Source organism: Triturus cristatus, chromosome 7 (assembly GCF_964204655.1).
Source record: "Triturus cristatus chromosome 7, aTriCri1.1, whole genome shotgun sequence".
NCBI classification, from domain to species: Eukaryota; Metazoa; Chordata; class Amphibia; order Caudata; family Salamandridae; genus Triturus; species Triturus cristatus.
Genome location: NC_140590.1, coordinates 138,448,482 through 138,468,564, shown reverse-complemented (window position 1 = coordinate 138,468,564; position 20,083 = coordinate 138,448,482). Strand labels below are relative to the sequence as shown.

At 42.4% G+C, this 20,083-nt stretch overlaps 1 protein-coding gene across 1 annotated transcript; it reads left to right on the top strand.

Moving 5' to 3' along the window:
* The first annotated feature begins 379 nt into the window (after window positions 1-379).
* On the top strand, window positions 380-1,909 carry LOC146809045 (zinc finger MYM-type protein 1-like). The gene has a single exon (XM_085614819.1). The coding sequence runs from the start codon at window positions 380-382 to the stop codon at window positions 1,907-1,909; it is 1,530 nt and encodes a 509-aa protein (XP_085470945.1).
* Window positions 1,910-20,083: the final 18,174 nt, after the last annotated feature.

The window sequence follows — 20,083 nt, the reverse complement described above, 5'->3', positions numbered from 1 at the left end:
TTCGCTGTTCTGCTTTCCCTGCTTACTGTTTGGTGGTGAAGTACCATGGACAAAAACAGGAGTTACGGATTTGAAGCATCTCTCTGAAAAAATAAAGAAGCACGAATCATGTAAATCTCATCTAGATAGCTCAATAAAGCTTGCCATGTTTGGAAGAATGAATATTGCTTCACAGCTGGATGACGGCTATCGCATTGGCATAAGGAATCATAACCTAGAAGTTGATAAAAACAGGTACATTTTATCTAAATTGATTGACTGTGTGCTTTTTTGTGGTGCTTTTGAACTGGCATTACGTGGTCACGATGAGCAGGAAGGCTCTCCAAATAAAGGAATCTTGAGAGGCCTAGTTGATTTTGTTGCCAGCTTAGACAGTGCAATGGACACTCACTTAAAATCAGCCACAGTTTTTAAAGGCACTTCCAAAACCATCCAGAACGAACTCCTGGACTGTATGTTGGAAGTAACAAGAGACGTCATAATACAGCAGTTACGAAGCTCTGAATTTGTGGCTATTCAGGCGGATGATACTACTGATGTATCCACACAGACTCAGTCCGTACTGGTTTTCCGCTACATTAATGCCAGCAATAAAGTTGTTGAGAGATTCTATTGTTTTAATCAACTAAAAGATTCATCTGCTCATACAATTGCCACAACTGTGCTTCAGGAACTTAATAATATTTTCCCAGAGACCAGTGACAAAAAAAAAGTCATTGCTCAAAGCTATGATGGAGCTAGTGTGATGAGTGGCGGCTCTGGGGGAGTCCAGAAAAAAGTTAGAGATGTTTACCCCAATGCACATTATGTGCATTGCTATGCTCATCAACTTAATTTGATTATGGAGCAAGCAGTATCGAGGATCTCAAAAGTAAAAAAATGTTTTGCTATTCTCGGTGGCTTTCCTGCTTTTTTCTCACGATCTCCAAAAAGATCTGAAGTTCTCCAAGACATCGTTTCTAGAAGACTCCCAAGAGGGGCTACAACTCGCTGGAATTTCCACATACGCACTGTCAATATGATCTATGAGTACAGAAAAGACTTGAAAAAATGCTTTAGGGCCATTGAAAGTAGCGGTCATTTTGAATCAGTTGCTGTGCGCGAGGCCCATGGATTCATCAGAACATTGGAAGACAGAGAGTTTCTTTTCTTCCTTTTTTTATTTCATGACATAATGCCCCATGTGGATATTTTGTATAACCAGCTACAAAAGAAGGCCATAGATGCCTTATATGTGCAAACAAAAACAACAGATTTTGTCACCCACATCACCCATGTAAGGGCATCTGTTGACAATCTTGATGCTAGATTGCCGGTGGAATCTGTGTTTTCAAGCCACAGAAGTGATATAAAGGTCTTGGTCCAAGTTGCCAAAGAGGTTTGTGATACTATCATTGTCCACGCCAAAGAACGCTTTGAATTTACCAAACATCTTGTCAGTGCTACTTTACTCCAAAGTGACCACTTTGAAAAATATGACAAATCATTTCCAAATCAAATACTCAATGAAACTATAAAGGCATATCCCATGCTAAACAAAGAAAAATTGAACTCTGAACTATCAATCATATATGGGAGGCATGAATTTCGAGGAGCTAGTGGTGCCATTCCCTTATTCGGTTTATTTGTTGAAAACAATTTACAAGAACCATTTTCAGAGACTATGAATCTGTTGAAGATTCTGATTACCACACCCATGACCACAGCAGAGGCCGAGAGGTGTTTTTCAACTCTAAAGAGAATAAAAACATTCTTAAGGAACACTATGATAGAGACTCGTCTGAATGCATTGGCCATGTTGTCTATGGAACAGGAACTTATCAGAGACATTCCAGAATTTAATAAGCGTACTATAGAGAAGTTTGTCACTCTTAAAGATCGGCGTGCAAAATTTCTGTACAAAAAGTGAACATGGTTGACACCCAATAACCTTTTTGGAGGGGTTTGACTCATACAGCTACATCACAATGATACATTTTTAGCATCTTCCTAGTGCTTTACAAATCGCATTCAGTTGCTGTCATAAGCTTTTTGTATTCCTCAAAAAGATTTGAGCACTTTTCATTTTTCCGTCTTTTGGATTTGCATAGTTATTTTTCTGTGTGTGACGTCTTTATTTGCCGATGCTGCTTAAAAGTTTACATTTTATAAATTACTGTTACTCGTTAAATATTTTTGTTCCAATATAAAGAGTGGAAACCAAGCTTTGCCATTTTAACATATTTGTGTTTATTTAATAATATTTTCTTAACCATGTTAACCACTTGGTGTGGTTTTATTTATTTGTTAATGCCAAATTAAAGTTTACATTTTATACTTCACTTTTCTTTTGTACATTATGTTTATGAGGCCCCTTGTGCTGCTGCAATGTCTCTTTTTGTGATGTTCCGTGGTGCAGGATTTTTATTTACGAGGCAGCACTAAGCCACTTTTTTTGGCTTAATGCTGCCTCGTAAATATGTTCTCCTTTAACGCAGTTTTCTGCGTGCAATGCGTGTTGCTGGGGGCGTTCCCAGCAACATCCATGGCTTTTTGACACTGCCCCAGATTTACGAGAAATCGGTTATCTGAAGCAGCACCAAAAACTTACAGAGGTACAACGCAGAGAAATCTCTTTATTTCGCCTCATTTTTCTTCTTTCTATGCATATTGCCTTCTGCAGCACACAGGAAAAGAGGAAAACGCCTCTTGTAATTGCCCGCAATGCAGGCACCAGTGCACCATGGTGCAACAGTGCCTGCATTGGCGCACAGCAGCTTATTGTGTGCCGGTGCATGGGGAAAGGACAGGAATGCGCCGTATCTGCTGAAAGATACGGTACATTTGTGCCCTTTTCTTTTGCTGTAGGGCAGGGCAGCAGGAAGGCCTACTGTTCTGTCCTACAGCAAAACCTCATAAATGAGGCCCTAAATGCAAACTACTTTCTTCACTGATTTCAATTTTTTTCTTGTAATGCTCTAGATTTATATGCTTTATTATTTATGTTTCAATTTCAAAATTAAACTTATTGTGTTAACTCCTTTTTCTCTATTGTAAATTTTGAAACACTTTATAAACCATATCTGTCTTTTTCAGTATATCTTTGCTTTCCACCCAATATCTTGTCGTCAGGTTTGTATGTTTTGCACCTCAATTTGTGTTATGTGGACTTTCTGTCAGTGTACATTTATAGTATATAAATGCTATATTTTGCAAAATAAACACAGTTTGCTGAAATATAATTTCTGTTTGTCTGGCTAATCTTATGCAATCCTGGGATGGATCTCTTTCGCCATCTAATTTTCAAAGTATTTGCAATGTACGGTCTTACCAATGGTGTGAGCCTTGATGACTTCATTAACCAATACAGTAAAGAGGAAGAGATGTGTTACAGGTAGAAAACACTTAGAGGGCCTCTTCCCATTGGCTGTGTGTGCTTTGGCTTGGGGGTCGTTTTGCAAGCAGACCAGTTAGAGGATTGGGCAAATTTTTGATATGTTTGTAATGTTTTCTTTTCACTTGTGCTTCAAAATGCTATATTTGGATCCCGTTTTTGCAATAATTTACAGTAAATATGTGGTGTAAAATCCACCATTTGAATACATTTTACTCGCACATTGTACAAGGATACAAATATTTCGCCCCACCAGTTTCAAAATCCACCAGCCGCCCCTGCACTGCACTAAGATGTGCTTATTAAAAACGAACCATTCCTGCATCAGTCCCTTCCAGACTGCTATTTGTGAACTAACAGGCAAGTTGAGTGCACAAGACGTAGACCAATAACAAACAATAACCAATAACACTGGGCTAACTGCCGACTTGGGTTTCGGATCAGCATGCTACCTGGTGTAAAATCACTACAGCGCCTGGTCAGGCGTATTAAATGCTATATAAATACAATTTTAATACAGTGTAATGCAATACAATCAAAGACACAAAGTTGATAGAAGGATGACTGTCACCATTATTACAATGTCCCGCAAGAGTGGCTGATTTAATGGGATTTGTAAATTATGGTATGTGGCTTATAAATTTGATTTCCAGTTTTAAGTTCTAGTGTTTACTTCATTTACCTACTTCTTTTATTTTCTCTTCACAGTAAATATAGTTTATTTTGTAATGCTTTATTTTCCTTTTATAGCTTTCCTTGCATCACTTCTTTTCCCCTCCCTGTGCCTCCTTTTTTAGGTCTGGATTTTATAACAAAATCACCGTCTGACCTGGTATTAGTTCTTTAAAATATACATAGAGTGGGTTTGGAGTGCCAGTTTCCCAACTCATGCTACTGGAAGTTTTGAATATCATTCCGACAGCTATGGAGTGCTTGCATTGCAGTGCACAAGGGCCTATTTTACATAGTAAAAGTACAATACATCTTCACTTATTAAATTAAATATATCATAGACACATTGTTTAGAGAGAACACATTTTTGTTTTGTTTTTTCCACTGCAGCTCTTGAGTCAGGATTCAAAATGTCACCCAGATCATATGGCTTTCCGAATGCTTTTTATGTACTCGTTTTGCTACCTTTCTTGAGCTCGACATTTTCCACTGCACTGCTCCCTCCTTTTTACTTTTCGGTTTCTAACACACACACACACACTTATTGTTGTTATTGTTTAGGGCTGGCAATGGCTAAGATCTTTTGATTTTACCAAAACGAATCATATAGTATACTTACTCATCAGAGCGCTCAGCCAGTCCTCTTCATCAATTGGTCGGTTGTTGTGGCATTCACATCTTTCTTACACACACACGTCACGAGGTCCCTAATGTCCTGGTATATAATGACCCCGAGAATGTGGAGACTGACCTCTTACTGGCTCATGCTTTGCCTTTTCTTATGTTGCAGACTGCTTCTGCCCCACACGGGACGAGCTACGGCGGTTCCTTTAAGGGGGAGGGTTTCCTGGATTTGCCTTCAGCCCACAAAGAGGATGTGGCCACCGCTTTCCTGCCAATAGGAACCGAACAAGTTCCTACGGACTAGGAAGACTGTCAGTATCAGAGGAGACACCGCCAGTCGCGTGGAAGGAAACCCGCATCCCAGCTGAATCCTGGTTTCGACATTGGAAAGACGACTCCGGTCAGAGGGATGCTATGTCACACCTCTCAAGCCACAGTGCGCAGAGATTAGATGGCAAGAGACGCCGATGCGGTAAACGACATCGCCGTGTCTCACCGAAACTACATTTCCCATGATCCTTGTGGCTGGGGTAATACGCGCGCTGGAATGACGTGCAGTCCCGGAAGCCACATAAGCAGGGCGGAGGCGCTGGTGTGGTGCTTCGTATTCAAGGGAAAACAGACGCCGGAGCTGGAGTTTGGAATCTTATAGAGGGATCTTGGTTTGGAGTTTCAATGCTACGAGGGCGGTAAGGGTGACGCTGTCACCATTCTTGAGAGTCCAAACTGTACTGCAAAATACTAGTAAACCCAGGAGTCTTGTGGGGGTTTCACAAAGTCAACACCCGAAGGGGGTAATCAAAGTGTCTCAGTTCCCAGAAGATTCTATGTGTGTTTGTATCTGTTCCAACAACTATTAAGCATTTGCTACGTGACTTATGTGGTATGACCATGGAAATATGGGCCTGTGATTTAACAGTCGGTAATGTGATAGGCATGAGCTGTTAATGCCAAATCAAGTATATACATTCAAGAGGCTTGATTACGTTTCGCTACTGATTGAAAGGAGTTTCTATTTATGTTTAGAGAACCTTCAGCTGTGAAGGTGTTCCAAACAAGAATGTTTACACAACGCCAAGTTATTTTTCTTCACAGGTAATTATCACATTTAGTATATTGGGTGTGTATCAAGGTGATAAGATATTGGAGGTCGTACTATCTTCTCACTGTGGTTTATTGTGTTGTAGATCTCCCTCCCTGCTTTCCCCATCCTTTCCTTCTCTCGCTTAATCATTCCAACCCTCTACGCTAATATAGCATCAGAGAGTGGGGCGATTGAGAGGTGGACCCATTTGAGCAACGTGCCGATCCTGGGAGTTTGGAATAAAACCTTTACATGCTAAGAGGAGCAGGCCCAACTCAGTCCCGGAGAAGACTACTGTGGATGCAACGGCGGTGGACGAGAAAAGGGAGACACACACAAGATCCCATGCAGAAGCAAGCCACACTTCAGTAGGAGTGTGGCTCAGACAGGTACGGAACCGCTTAAAGGATTTAGGGGGAGGCAGACTTCTAACGGGACATAAAGCCTAACTAGAGGGGGAGGATGGGGATGCGAGTTACGAACTCAGACAGAAAAAAAACCTGTCACTGGTGAAAGATTACTAAGGTGTAAACCCCTTCCATCACTACCCGCTCAACGACCCCAAGCCCAACGAAAAAGGCCATTCACCCATGTCTCTCTTTTTCTTGAGGTTCTCCCGCCCCATGGAAGATTCCAGGTGACGACCTAGCGACGCCAGTCAAAAGGAGCAAAGATAGACAAGACTCTGTATATGCACTGCTAAAAATCACTATGAAATAAAATAGTGAACAAACCCAGATACTCCTTGTTATTTAAGTCAATTCCCGACACATAACCACTTACAACGGGGACAGTGGGTCACCCCCCGTCAGTCATTGGCTAACTTCACTTTGAGTGACAGCATTCCTCCATTTTACAAGGAGCATATCTGGTCATCCCCACTCATAAAAAACACCGGACTGGAGGAGGAAAGTTCTCTGTCACTGCCCCTCGAGCATGGAATACCCTACCATTGGAGATCAGGCAGACCCCCAATTACATCAGATTCAGACAACTCCTGAAGATGTGGCTCTTTAAACAGGCTTACTAGTAACGATGGATCAAGGACGGATCAGCTACCTAGCGCCAAGAGACCTCTCTGTGAAGGTACGCTTTAGAAATTCTCAGTAATGTAACAGCACATCCACACTCAAAGTAGATCCCTTCACTGCCAGGGACTACTATGGCAATGTGTGCTTTTTCAGACCAAAAAAGTATTTTGGGCTTTGTCAGTGTTCGATTTTTTAATGGTGATGGTCCTGCTGCTCCCTATACACCGCTGCTGTTCCACTAACGTTCCTCACTGCAATTCATTTTGGCAAGGGCATCTCACTCAGCCAGGACTTAAATTGATAGTCCTCTGTGGTTTAAACATAGTTTTTCACTGGTTTCCTGTTCCAATAAGCGCCAATGTGGAAACATGTCAGCCATTTTGAAATAGTAAACCAATGGCTAGGTTTTCCAAAACAATTAAAATATATTTTAAGGGTATGTTACTTTGTGTTTGAAGACTGCTTTGAGATCACAGGGTTCAAGCAACTTTCTGTCCCTGGCTGTCAAAGTAACTTACCAGCTCACTCACAGTCCTTGAACCAGGTTTTATCCAGTAGTCCAACTTTGGGCAATTTAACTTGTCAACCAGTAAAACATGCCACTGAAGAGTGGATGTTAGCAGTCCCTTCCTGAAACCAGTGTGAACAGCAAGGGTTGCTGGGATATTGGCTTCTAAATAGGAAGAGCAGAGTCTATTCACACTCATTTACTATTTGATACCATAGCAGCATTTGCATTTCTTTCCAAGTCATTGATGTTGCATCTGCATATATGTAGCGTGTGTAACATTACTAAGATGTTAGACTCATCCCAGAGCAGGCTTGCAGTTCCCATTCTCCAATGGGATGCACATCCTAATTGTAAGCAGTGCCCAAAGCACTTCAGCTTTGGGCAACTTAACTTGTCAAGCAGTAAAATATGACACTGAAGGGTGGGTTGTTTTTCATTGACCAGTCTCTTCCTGGAACCAGAGTGCGCAGCAAGAGCTTCTGGGTTATTGACTACTAAATAAACATTCGCTATTTAATGATACCGTTGCACTTCTTCCCGAGCCCCTGATGTTGCATTTACATATATTCAGTGTGTGTAAAAATCCAAGGATGTTAGACTCAACCCAGACCAATCTTGCAGTTCCCATGCGCAATTGGGGTGCACATCCTAATTGTAAGAAAGTGTATTATTTTTGAAGTGGACAACTGCCCACTTCAAGGAGTAATAACTCTTCTTGTGAGGGTGAACCCTCAAAGTTACTAAATTACCTGAATTAAACCTCCTGGTAGCTCTAGCACAAAGCAGCCAGGTTTAACATAGGTTAATGTGTAAAGTATCAATATAGTGCCAAAAAGTAATTAAGTTAAAACACAAAGCAATAAAAATCTTAATTTGTGTAAAATTTAACAAACAAAGGGCCAGATGTACGACCATTGGCTTTTGCAACTCACAAATTGGGAAAAATTGTGAGTCGCAAATTGCGAGTCACAAATGTCAATGTACAACAGCGTCAGAGACACAATGCGAGGCTCATGAATATAAATGAGCCACTCGCAATTTGCGACCCCATTGGGAATGGCTGGCCCTCCCAGGGATGGTGGCATGCTGGGCTCAGCAGACCTCCATGTCTGGGACTGCTTTTCAATAAAGTAATTTTTTTTTAAATGCAGCCTGTTTTCTTCTTCCCATTTGCGAATCCATTAGCACCCTCTTGATGAGGGTGGTAAATTGCGAGTGTTTTGCAACCGCAATTGCGGTCGCAAAACATTCATACATGGCATGTGAGTCGCTATTAGGAAGGGTACGCCCCTTCCTAATAGCGAGTTTCAAAACACTATTTTGCGAGTCGCAATTTTTTGCGACTCGCAAAATAGTGCAAGTGCATTGGTCATAAAGGTTTTTTCATTATGCGTAAACGGGTCGCAAACCCCTTTGCGCATGCAAAAACTAGTCGTACATCTGGCCCAAACTGTCACCAAAATGGCAAGTATCCAATAAGGGGAACTGAGATTTAAGTGAAATTAGCGCAAAAAATAATACTACAGACCAATGATAGTCAATGAAAGCGGTAGACAGGGACCTAGGCACGATTTGAGGCCGACCTTAATGGAGCCTGGGTTGGATTCACCATGTTGCTTTGTCCCAGTGAAAGTCTGGAAGTTAAAAAGTTCCTAAGTCTCAACTCAGAATAGGATTTGGTCATTTTTTGAGATGAAAAATCTTCCCCTTGCGGGACACATCTTAAACTGTAGCTGTCGCTGAGCAGTCAAAAGCTGGATACCTGAAGAAGGTTGGTCCCACTAGAATGCTTAAGCTTTGAAGATTTCCCGCTGAAAATGTTCTAAGGCCCAATGCAAAATAGGACTTTGTTGTTTTTTTCAGATGTGTGAAGGTTTCTGAGCGTGACAAAGCTGAAATTCAATCTGACGCTGTAGAACTGCCGTTCGGATATTTTTCCCAGCAGGTGTTGGTGAAAAAAAAGTTTTCAAAAGTTTCTAAACTTTCTTCTGGTGCCCTAACAACCAAAAGCATACACTTCAAAGGCCCACAGGACCTCGGCGGGGGGTGGAGGGGGGGTGGCAGAGACTCTCCAGGTGTCAGGCAGAAGCCAACAGCAAAGTCCTGTCCAGTTCCAGTTGCCTCTGGGCAGCTGGGGGGTTTAGGGAAAAGACAACTTGCATTTTGTTGGGGCCTTGTAGCCATACAGAAGGTCAGCCAACTGACCTTTGAAGTTTCCTTCTTTATCCTATGTACAAAATGGAGCAGGTCTTGTCCTAAAGGGCTCAGACAGCAGGTCCAGCCCTCTTTTGATCTTCTGCAGGCCCAGAAAGTGTTCTAGGGAGGATGCCTGAGAGTGCCACTTTTATGGTTGGCACTAGTTGGGGTGGGGGTGACTCCTTTGAACTACCTAACCAATGGGCCCTGGCCAACCTACTTTTGCAGTAGTTGCTGTTTGCCTTACTGTAACAGGCCCAAAACTCAATGCATCATGACAGTTCAAAGACGGCCCAAGTCTATAACCACCTAAACTTGGGATCTGAAAGCTGGGGGTATGTAGAGGTGTGTACTATGGAAATTATTTGGGGTCTTCCACACATAACACTTAAATCCAGCATGAAGCTGGCCCTGAACCCACAAGAAAAATGAGACAGAAGACCGGTAAGACAAAGCATAGTCCGTCAGACAGGGGATACAAAAGAATTGTGACCTGGTTGTTTGATCCCTTTCGAGGGAGAATTTATTTTACAGGTGCTTCAGACAGGTCTTTCAGGCAGGATTTTACACTCTTGTGTTTAACAGGAGGGACAGAAGCCCTACCTGGAATGTTCAGCTGATTTCAGATGAGTCATCCCTGACAATTCAGTTTAACCTGTCAATCAAAATGGCCCATTGTGTAGTTCATGGAAGTAATCTCACACTTCATTAAGGTCAAGTACTTGATTGACAGTTACTGGAGAGCTAACGTAAATTAGCAACCAGGAGCTTCACGCAGAGAAAAGGTATCATTCTAAAAGTAACTTGTCCTAAATACATATTAAAAATTCATCTTCACCATTGAATTGGGCTTTTAATAAATATTAAAAATACTCTTTCAATGAATGGTTTTTGTACCAAATCCTGACAAAAGTTGCACATTGAAGTTTATAATCTGTAATTTGACATTTTCTAGGATTCAGCCCTGCCAGTGAAAATAGCGTTTATGTCTTAGTCACTGGAGGTACATGCCAACTTTAATTTTACACATTTTACACTTTTACATATCAGACTCCCTACCTTGTGGGCAACAAGGTGAACTCAGGGGTGACTTAATAATATTTAAATGCAGGGTTCCCCGCATGTCAAAAAGGGTTTGACAGCATGTTTTTAGTTTGCTGCTGTCAGGCTACACTTGGCAGGGCCCAAGCTATATTTTCCAGGCCCACTATGTGGATGTGGTGCTGCATTTCACAAGTGGCATTTATCTTCCAGGCTCTGGGTACATTTTGATACCATATACTAGTAACTCATAAGCAAATTAAATAAGTCAGTTAGGGATCATCCAGTTTAACCACGTTTAAAGAGGGGACACAGGCACTTTATGTTTAGCAGGGGTAACAGTGCACAGGGTTCGAAGTCCATGTTTAGGTGGCTGCAGTCAGGCTACACATGGTAGGCCTGTATCCATATTTTTCAGGCCCACTCTGTGGATGTGATGCTGCAGTCCATCTCCAGTCCCCCATCTCTTATGAGGACATCTTTTGGTTTTCGTGTTCTCTCCAGTGAGAATATCTGTTGGCTGTGCAGTGAAACTTTCACTTTCAAGCATCTTTGTACTCTGTGGTAATGACACCTGTTGGTAGTTTAGTGGAACAGCAGTTTTTCTGTTCCATTGTATGGCCCTTGAGGAGGTCTGTCTGCAATAAAATGCGCATTTAGCTTTCCTGCTCCATTGTAAGCTCCTGAGAAGAAATCTGCAGGCCAGTGAGGTCATCTGTAAACTGTAACGCACAACTGCAGCTTCCAAGGCCCTAGATTGGTGGCAATAGATGCGACTATATTTGTATATGCATTTTCCTGCCAGAGTAATTCCGGAATCTCATGTCCCCAAGTCAAGACACCAATAAAAAAAGCAAGGATTAGCAGTTTGAAACGCTCACTCACTTAATCGATGACCAAATCAATAAGAGTAATGCTTGCTGCAATGCAAAAAATGTGCTTTGTTTATAAAATCAATGGATAAGATAACGTATGAAATGTGTGATGGCAAAGTGTAGTGACTGTCTCTCTTCTTCCTTGCTCTTCCACTGTGTCATCTTTTGGAATGTTTACATTCATTGATGATGTGGTAGAATGTTTGTTTCCCTGCTCTGAAGAGTTCAGTTGGGAGCTTGGGGCTGAGCTGAAAGGAGCTTGCTTCTGGTGGGGTTTTTGTTCTTATTTATTATCTTTAAATTACTACCTATGGACATACAACCTTGTGCCATCTACTTGAAATAAATATATACTTGAAACTTCATGAATCCTGGTCATCCTTCACTATACAAAGTCTGCTGTCCAGATCTCACATGTTCCAAAAGAGATGGAGGGACACATCCAAGCACCCAATAGAAAGAAATCGAGACTAAAATGCTCCTACAGGCTAATCCAAGATGTGATTGACAATGTCTGAAGCCAAGGGCTGAAAGAGGTTTACCTGAAGCTACATTCTGTATGTACGGAGTATGTATTGAATACAATTAGTTTGTCATAATGGAGCAGGCTCCATTACGAGTCAAAACTAATACGGTTGCAAGCACTGTTACAAACGAAAGCTAAAAACATGCACACATGTCCTCTCTGGTAGTAACCTGAAACCTTCCCATCTTAGGGTGCATATCATTGATATACATGCAGCTTTCAAAAATCGTTTGTGGCTACAGATGGAGAAAGGTGGAGGTTGCCAGCCAGAAATGACATCTCTGCCACATGTGAAAAGCATGCTCGGCATGAACGTGGGGGTCCTGGAATGTTTACAGACTATTGAAAGAACTGTAGAACCCCAGATTTCTTGGCGACTTGGAACAAAGCCCCTCACTCGCTTGACCCCACCTCTTTTTTAGGTATGGTGTTAGCCGACAACTTTTGATTTTACCAAAATAATACATATAATATACTTATTTATATGTGCTTTCAGCCTGCCCTCTTCATCCAATGATCTGTTAAGTCATCCACATTTTTCTTTCACACACTACAACTTACAGAATGGACCAATAGGTCAGCCCAGAATTCTCTCTTTTCCCAGGAGCACATCCCTCCCCCTCAAGTAGTTCCCTTCAGTGCTTCACTATGTCCCGTTTATTGCTTAACTATAGCGATGTATAAATATTTAGACCAACAAATTATTTTTAATTTTAGTAAACGTATTTTCTTGTATTGGCAAGGGCCTGGCTGCTCCTCCAACACAAACCTTTAACAAAAATAATGACAAAACCATCACTGACTAAGCCAGAAGGCCGACAGCCAAAGCCAGATTTATTGACTTTGACAATACGTATTTCTTTTTCACTTATTCATCTTTTTTTGACGTATTGTTCTTGATTTCCTATTCTCCAACCCACTCTTTTATTCTATTTTGGGAATTCTTCTTTCTCTATGGTGCCGATTACCAGTGGCTTTGTTAATTCCAAAATGTGTAATATCTTCTGTTACTACAAATATAGGGATTATTTGGGACGACGCGTTTCATAGTAATCACCACACCCCAATAATTTTCTACAGATAAATTCCCGTAGGTCAAATTTGTCAATATAAATTGGTGAGAAACAATCCCGGTAAAAACTGGGACACTCAGATTTTGGTGAGGAATTCACCAACACCACATGTTCTGGGCCATTTTTCAGGTCAAACTCCGAACAGGAGATCAGTACCTGCTCCATTCCGTCTACCTCACTGTTGGATTTATCAAGATCCATAACCATTGTTGCAGGGATTCTGCTTATGCACAGAACTATGCACAGGAAACCAGGACCTCAGTGAATTGTGGTGTACCAAAAACTCACCTCAGAACCCAGAACCCCTTATCCGACCAGCATCAGTGTCCCATTCGTTATCCGAGTTTTATCTCGGCGGTCCCAATGTATAGACAACCCAGAACAAGCGACTTAGGGTATTCTCAGGAATGGTGGGAATCAGAAATACCTGTTCGTAATTATTCTCATATCAGTCCACAACAGAATAAACAGAGACACGGTAAAGTTTAAAGAGTTTATTTTATAAACCTCGTGTCCTAAGATGCAGTACTTTGGCTAACATTAGCAGACAAATGATTAAGATCAAAACCATCAGCATAGTTACAATACCATAGAGAATGAAAGGAGTAATCATGCTAAAATGACAGTGGATATCAGCCACCTTCCTTTCGCTAATAAACTAATATTATTATTATTAGACTAATAAAAGGTCTCTAGGCTTGACTGGGGAACCCCATACCGTAAAGATCAGCTTAGTGAGATCACATCACAGGATCAGCTAGACTCTGCTCCTGGGAAAGCTCTTCTTCCGAATGTAATGAAAAACATGCAACACTGCAATATTAAAAGCACCCGACTTTCAGGTATTTGCAGCTGCGTGCGTGTTATGGCTAAATAGTGGCCCGATCAACCTGAACCCAACAACATGCACCGTCTAGCGACCCAGACTGTTTCTTTACACGATGTTCAGACCAAGGTCGCTACTCACTGTTCGAGATGTGAACAACAGACAGTTCTCATGTGAAGCAAAGTCGAGCAAGCATTTCTCAATTAATAACATGTGACTACAGTGTCGTGTGCAAAAGCAGCAAAAGCGGCAAGATGGCTTTCTAGCATCTAACGCGGTTGTGCTAACTTAGCATTGTACGTATATAGATAACAATCTTCACTACACCCCGCCTTGATCGGACCACTAACCAGTAGGGGCGCACTTGCAAGAACGCAGAGTTCAAGTTTGATAGAACGGAACCAAGGGCATGAACTGTAAGTCCATATAAGGTAAGTGAAAAGTTCGAAGAGAAAAAAACAAAAATAAAAAAAATAAAAAGGATTGAAAAAAACCATTTAAAGGATAAAAAAAAACATCATTGAAGGAGGTATGACAAAATGAAGGTGCAAAAAAGTCAATCCATCAATGTATACGCACAATAAGTTGCAACAGCTTCCAAGAGGAAATCATTGGCACGTTCTGCAAATTATCTGCCATCCAGTTCAGCAAGGGGAAGGAACACACATGTTCCTCGACAACCGGAGCCTCTAGCACCATTCGAGGACGGATGTATGATGTAACAACGCGTACCATTACAACGCGGTATGTTACATCGCGGTTTTAACAACGCAAGTCGTTACATCGACTTGCGTTGGAGGGCGCTGGACATAGGAATAGTGTGAATTACTATTCCAACTCCAGTCTACGTACAGTAGGGAAGGTGTTGGAAAGTAATTCACACTATTCCATATCCTACAGCGCCCTCCAGTGCAAGTCGGTGTAACGACTTGCGTTGTTAAAACCACGATGTAACCATACCGCGTTGTAATGGTTGCGTGGTAAAGGATGTTTCCCTTCGAGGACAACTGGCGTGTTCTTCAAGATAACTTCTCGCTAAGAAGTCAGCTGCAGCCGTTCCGATGTCCCAATTCCCAAGGACTCCGTGTGCTGCTCCACAGGCCATAATCCTGACGCCAGAACAGTACAACTCATGAACCACTAAGGGGCTCATTAGCCGATCATAATCTGGGGCAGAAGACACCGAGTTCGACAGGCACAAATCCAGAGCCCATTGGAATGGACAATCTAGGCAATGAAAGACAGGCTGCACACAAGTAAAGTAGGTAAACCGGAAGGATAATCCATAGGCAATGCTTAAAGTCGCCAGTGGTAAAGTGCCATAGTATTCAAGCATCCGGTTACGAAGATGGAGCAGCCGGGACCTGCTGTCGTGTGACACAAGTTGTGCATCCATAGCGTAGTACGCAGATCAACAAAAGCACCCCAGCTACGAGGGCGAGAAGCAAAGGGAGACCACCGAAGACGCTGGAAAAAATAGAATGAAAAAATGCCGGGATCACACCAAAAATAGTTTGAAAGGAGGTCACGAGGCCGGAGCCCACAATTTTAAAAAAATGAGCCAGGCCACTTGTTGACGAGGCATTAAAGATAGTCTGAATCAGGGCCCCAAAATGAAGTGGGAGATCAGTATTCAAGAGCGCTTGCACCTCTGTGCGCGTATTTGCTACGTGAAGGACAAATGTTTCCCTGGACGAAGTCAACACAACTTCTTTTTGAGACAATAGAGCCCTTATTCTGCTCATCTTATTGAACCCTGCTTTCAAGGTTGGAATGGAAGGCCAGATGGATACATCGAGCTGTCCATGCGGGGGTGGGAAAAGGACGTTATTACAGCAAACTACCCACTAACATCCCACAGCAAGCTTCATTATTCAACAGCAAATAACTACCGTTAGCAAGCAGCGTAAAAGACGGTGTTATAACTGGCACCGGGATCCCTTTCAGGACGCAAGCTAAATCAGGAGCGTGCACATTACATGCACCATGCAATTGAATGTGCCTACACACTACAGAGTGTTCCGGAGTGGAAGTGCACTCTTCACCTTTTAAGTATACCTCTTTTCCGTCCCTCACACATCTATACGTGAATGGGAGTGACCAAACTTCGTGCAGGAAGGCAGTACCAAGTTTTTCATATCTGCCAAGGGCATAGTGTTTCATGCACGAACTGAACTTAAACAGGGGGAATGGTAACGTTATCAACCCGTGGATAAGCCACATAGCGGAGTTTAATTCGGCAACAGAAAAAGGTAAATGTTCTAACTTTTCAATGTGCAGCAATGAATACGTCGCATCCTTCATGGACATAAATTGTTGTTTCGCAGTTAAATTAAAAGGGAGGAACAAAGATGAAGTATTCATGTAATCCCAAGGGACTTTCCCAGCCTTTAACGTTTGCAATGTCCATGCAAACTGCATTATGGAACGCAATTGATTCTGACCATGATACAAAACAGACAAATCATCCTGCACAATGTCCACCACAGATGAAACAATATTATCTAGGGTATAAATTCTGGAAGACAGGGTGTTAATGCTATTATCTATTACAGCCAATACCTTTTCCATATTGGCTTGATCAATAGCACGTAATCTGGATGCAGCCTCAATCTGTGATAGCTTCCAAACTTCGTTGTAAATAGCATATACCCATCTTTTGGACCTGCCAACCGCAGGACCCTTAACAAAATCATTCAAATCTATTTTGTCGTTTAATTGTGATAAGTGAAGTTTAACAGATGCTAAGGTGGAATGTTGCAGCCAAGACTGGCATAACTTCCCTACTGAGTAGGTAGTTATAGTGTGAGAAGACTCAAAACGGGGGTCTACACGAACTTGTGTATACCCCGGTGCTAAATCCAGAAACCGATGTTGACAGGAATCTGAACTCGTTTGCCACACCAACCAGGATTCAATTCAGAATTATTGAAGGATGTGTTGGAAATGTATGACTGCAACGTAGCAAGGGACAGATCCGTATGATTACCCCAATTAGGATAAGCACCCAGACCCAGAATTGAGGGAGAATTTAATTTTTTAGAAGTAGCCAATCCAAAACAGGTGGTCTGAAAAATTGACGAATTTAAAAATAACATGTGGTTCGGGATGAGGCAGGCACGATGCAAAGCTTCTGTTACCTGTACCTGCCACGGTTTAGAACCCCAAACCGATTTAATATCGATAGTAGCTTTCCACAGATCATATCCTCCAATTGCCAATTTGTCCATAAAGGACTTGGAATACAACAATTTGGTGTGTGTCAGTCTTACCTTAGAAGCAGACTCAGCCGCAACCTTAAAATAAAAGGAGGCCGGATTCGACACACTAAAATCAGAAAAATATGTGAATTTGTTCACTAACATGGTGGAGCTGCCCAGCCTAGGGGCGGGACAGTGTTCCCATTGTGTATAATTTACAAAATTTCTAAAGGTATTTGCTTTGTGTAGGAAATGCGTGCCATAATGTTGATAGCAGAATTGCTCATCATAATTAGCAGTATCTAAATACAAATCTTCAGCATCAAATGCAGCATAATATTTCAAATCAGAAAACAGTGCTTCTATTGCTTGTACATCCCAATCATCTGAGTGTATGTTCTGTTTGACTACATCACCCATAGAAACACGGAATACATTTGGCACATTAATTACTTCAGTGGGGCCATGAATTTTAAATTTTACAGCATCCCAAGCGATCCCATCACGTACAGGCCAGGCAGTAATGTTCACAAAAGTCTGGTCCCTTTTCATGATATGTGATGAGGAGTGGGGGGCCAAAGTTCCATCAATTAGTCGAATTGTAGATCTTTCTTTCAGGTAGTGTCCGTTGATAAGTTTAAAAAACAATTTAACAAAGCCAACGGACATAAACAAAAAAATACATATGAGCACCAGCCAAATGTAAGTCCAAGGGGGAATTAAAAAATGTCTTTTGAACCAGGTGACAAAAATCGAAACTTTGGACGGGGCAATGGAAGTCATTGAGTTAGTGTCAAAAGAGTATCGTGACTGGGTAACTGTGGTGGATTGTAAAACAGGCAATGGAACATCCGCAGGATAAGCATACTCAATATCTTCAGGTAGACCACCAGGTGTTGGTGGCAATAAAGGACCAGTAACTGTATGCATCTCGACGGCAACATCAGGCAAGGTGTTTGAAGCTGGGGCCACAACCGAATTTCTCAGCATCGAAGGGCAAGAAACTGCCGGTGTCATACTAAGAAGAATCGGCCACTCGCTGTAGCTTGACATTGTCAATTGAGATGTACCTGTTATCCTTACGACCAGGAAGTGGAAGTAAAATGACTGTACGTGTACCCTGTACTCCAAGCACCGGAACTGGTGCACTATAAGAGGGGCCGAACTCCTTCTTGTTCTCCACCTTCTCACGGACCAGATCACCAAATCGAGGTAGCCAGCCGACTACCGGAATCTGAAGCGCAGCATCAGATGTGGAGGGTACGTGTTCCTTCGCTAGACTATCTCTGGCTTCTTGAAGATTCTGCAATACAGCACAGTGATCATCTACGTCAAAGGGTGCAGTCGACGCCGCCATGTCTAGACCATCAAGGTTCGGGACAAACATTCGTATGCCAAAGAGCATCATGTATGGGGTCCGCCCACCCAGAGACCTTCTAGGGAGATTATTAAGTGCACGTTGCACATCATATAAGTGGGCTAGCCAGTTCCGGCCAGTACCTAAAACCCTGGCTGTAAAAGATTGCTTTAAGTCACGGTTCATTCGCTCCACTACACTATTACCCTCAGGTCGGTATGGAGACGAAAATTTGACTTGGACCCCCAAATTTCTCATGGCTTCTTTGTACGCCTTAGAGGCGAACGCAGGGCCCTGATCAGAATGAAAGGTACCACATGCAAAACTTCCAACAAAGACACGCAAATCCTTGATGACAGTACGGGCATCAGCACTCCTTTGTGGTCACACCCACAGAAAACGTGTGCACGAATCCACTGCAATCAAGATGTATTTGTACGCAGTATCTGAGGTAAATGGACCGCAATTATCTAAATAAACACAACCCAGTGGTTTATTAGATATGTACAACTGAGTTTGTGGTGGGCGTGCCGCAGTTGAAGGTTTTATCTGCTGGCAAATGTCACAATTAAGAACATAAGCACGGGCTTGTTTATATAAACCGCACCACCAGTAACGTTGTTGTAACAGAGATACAGTAGCTGCAACGCCGGCATGCGCGGACGCCATGCCCTCGTGAGCTGCTAATATCAAAGATGGTCTGCAGTCCGCGTTGGGAATCAATCTGTCACCAACGTCATTAATCCTCACTAATGGGACGTTATCAGGACTTAAGCGATAATGGTAACGAGAAGGGAAACCTCTTGGATATTTTGTTCCCTTCTCTGTAGCAGCAATAGCTGCCAAGATGTCATCATCGATCTTACTTTTGGATCTTGTTACTGCTGCTACTAAGTATGTCGCCACTGCTGTTTTTGCTGCCTCGTCAGCCAGGCTGTTGCCGACAGCATGGACACCAACTCGTTGGTGAACAAGAGTGTGAATAACATTCACGAGAGGCAGATGTTCTTTAAGTTCTGCCACTCGAACCCAAAGCGTTTTATGCTTAATTGTGCTACCTTTGGAATCATGGTAGTCATTCCGAGACCAAAAATGTAGATTGTCGTTGTAAGATTGGACACAATAAAATGAGTCACTCACTATAAGAGTAGTGACTTGAGGATCAGAAAACTCCAGTGCAAGCACCAGAGCACGAAGCTCCGCCAACTGTGCGGTACAATCACCCAATGACTGCGTACGCACGACATCAGACTGGAATTCACCATTTACGAAAGTACCGACTACAATTGCGCAGGCCGCTGAATAGGCATGCTTCGATCGAGTAGCCGGTTGCGCAGAACCATCAGTGTAAATGACACAATGGTAATCCTCGAGCGGGCGCAAAGACAGAGGAGCTGGATGAACGAATTCATACTGCAAAAACTCCTGAGTCTGAAGTGCCGCGTCAAAGATATATGTGACATCAGGCGATGTCAAGGAAGTGGCCCATTGTATCCACCTTGGATGCAAAGCTTTAGAATTAGGTACACTTGCTTTTGTCACCGCCTCAAGGGCAGGATATGGTGTTACCACCAACATGCGTTTACCTTGCGATAGCGCTCGCTCTTTCAGAATCGCCATCTGTACTGCTGTCAGTTCAGCCGAAGTGTACAAGTGTGATTTGTAGGCAATGGGGACGGTGTCGCCCTCATTGA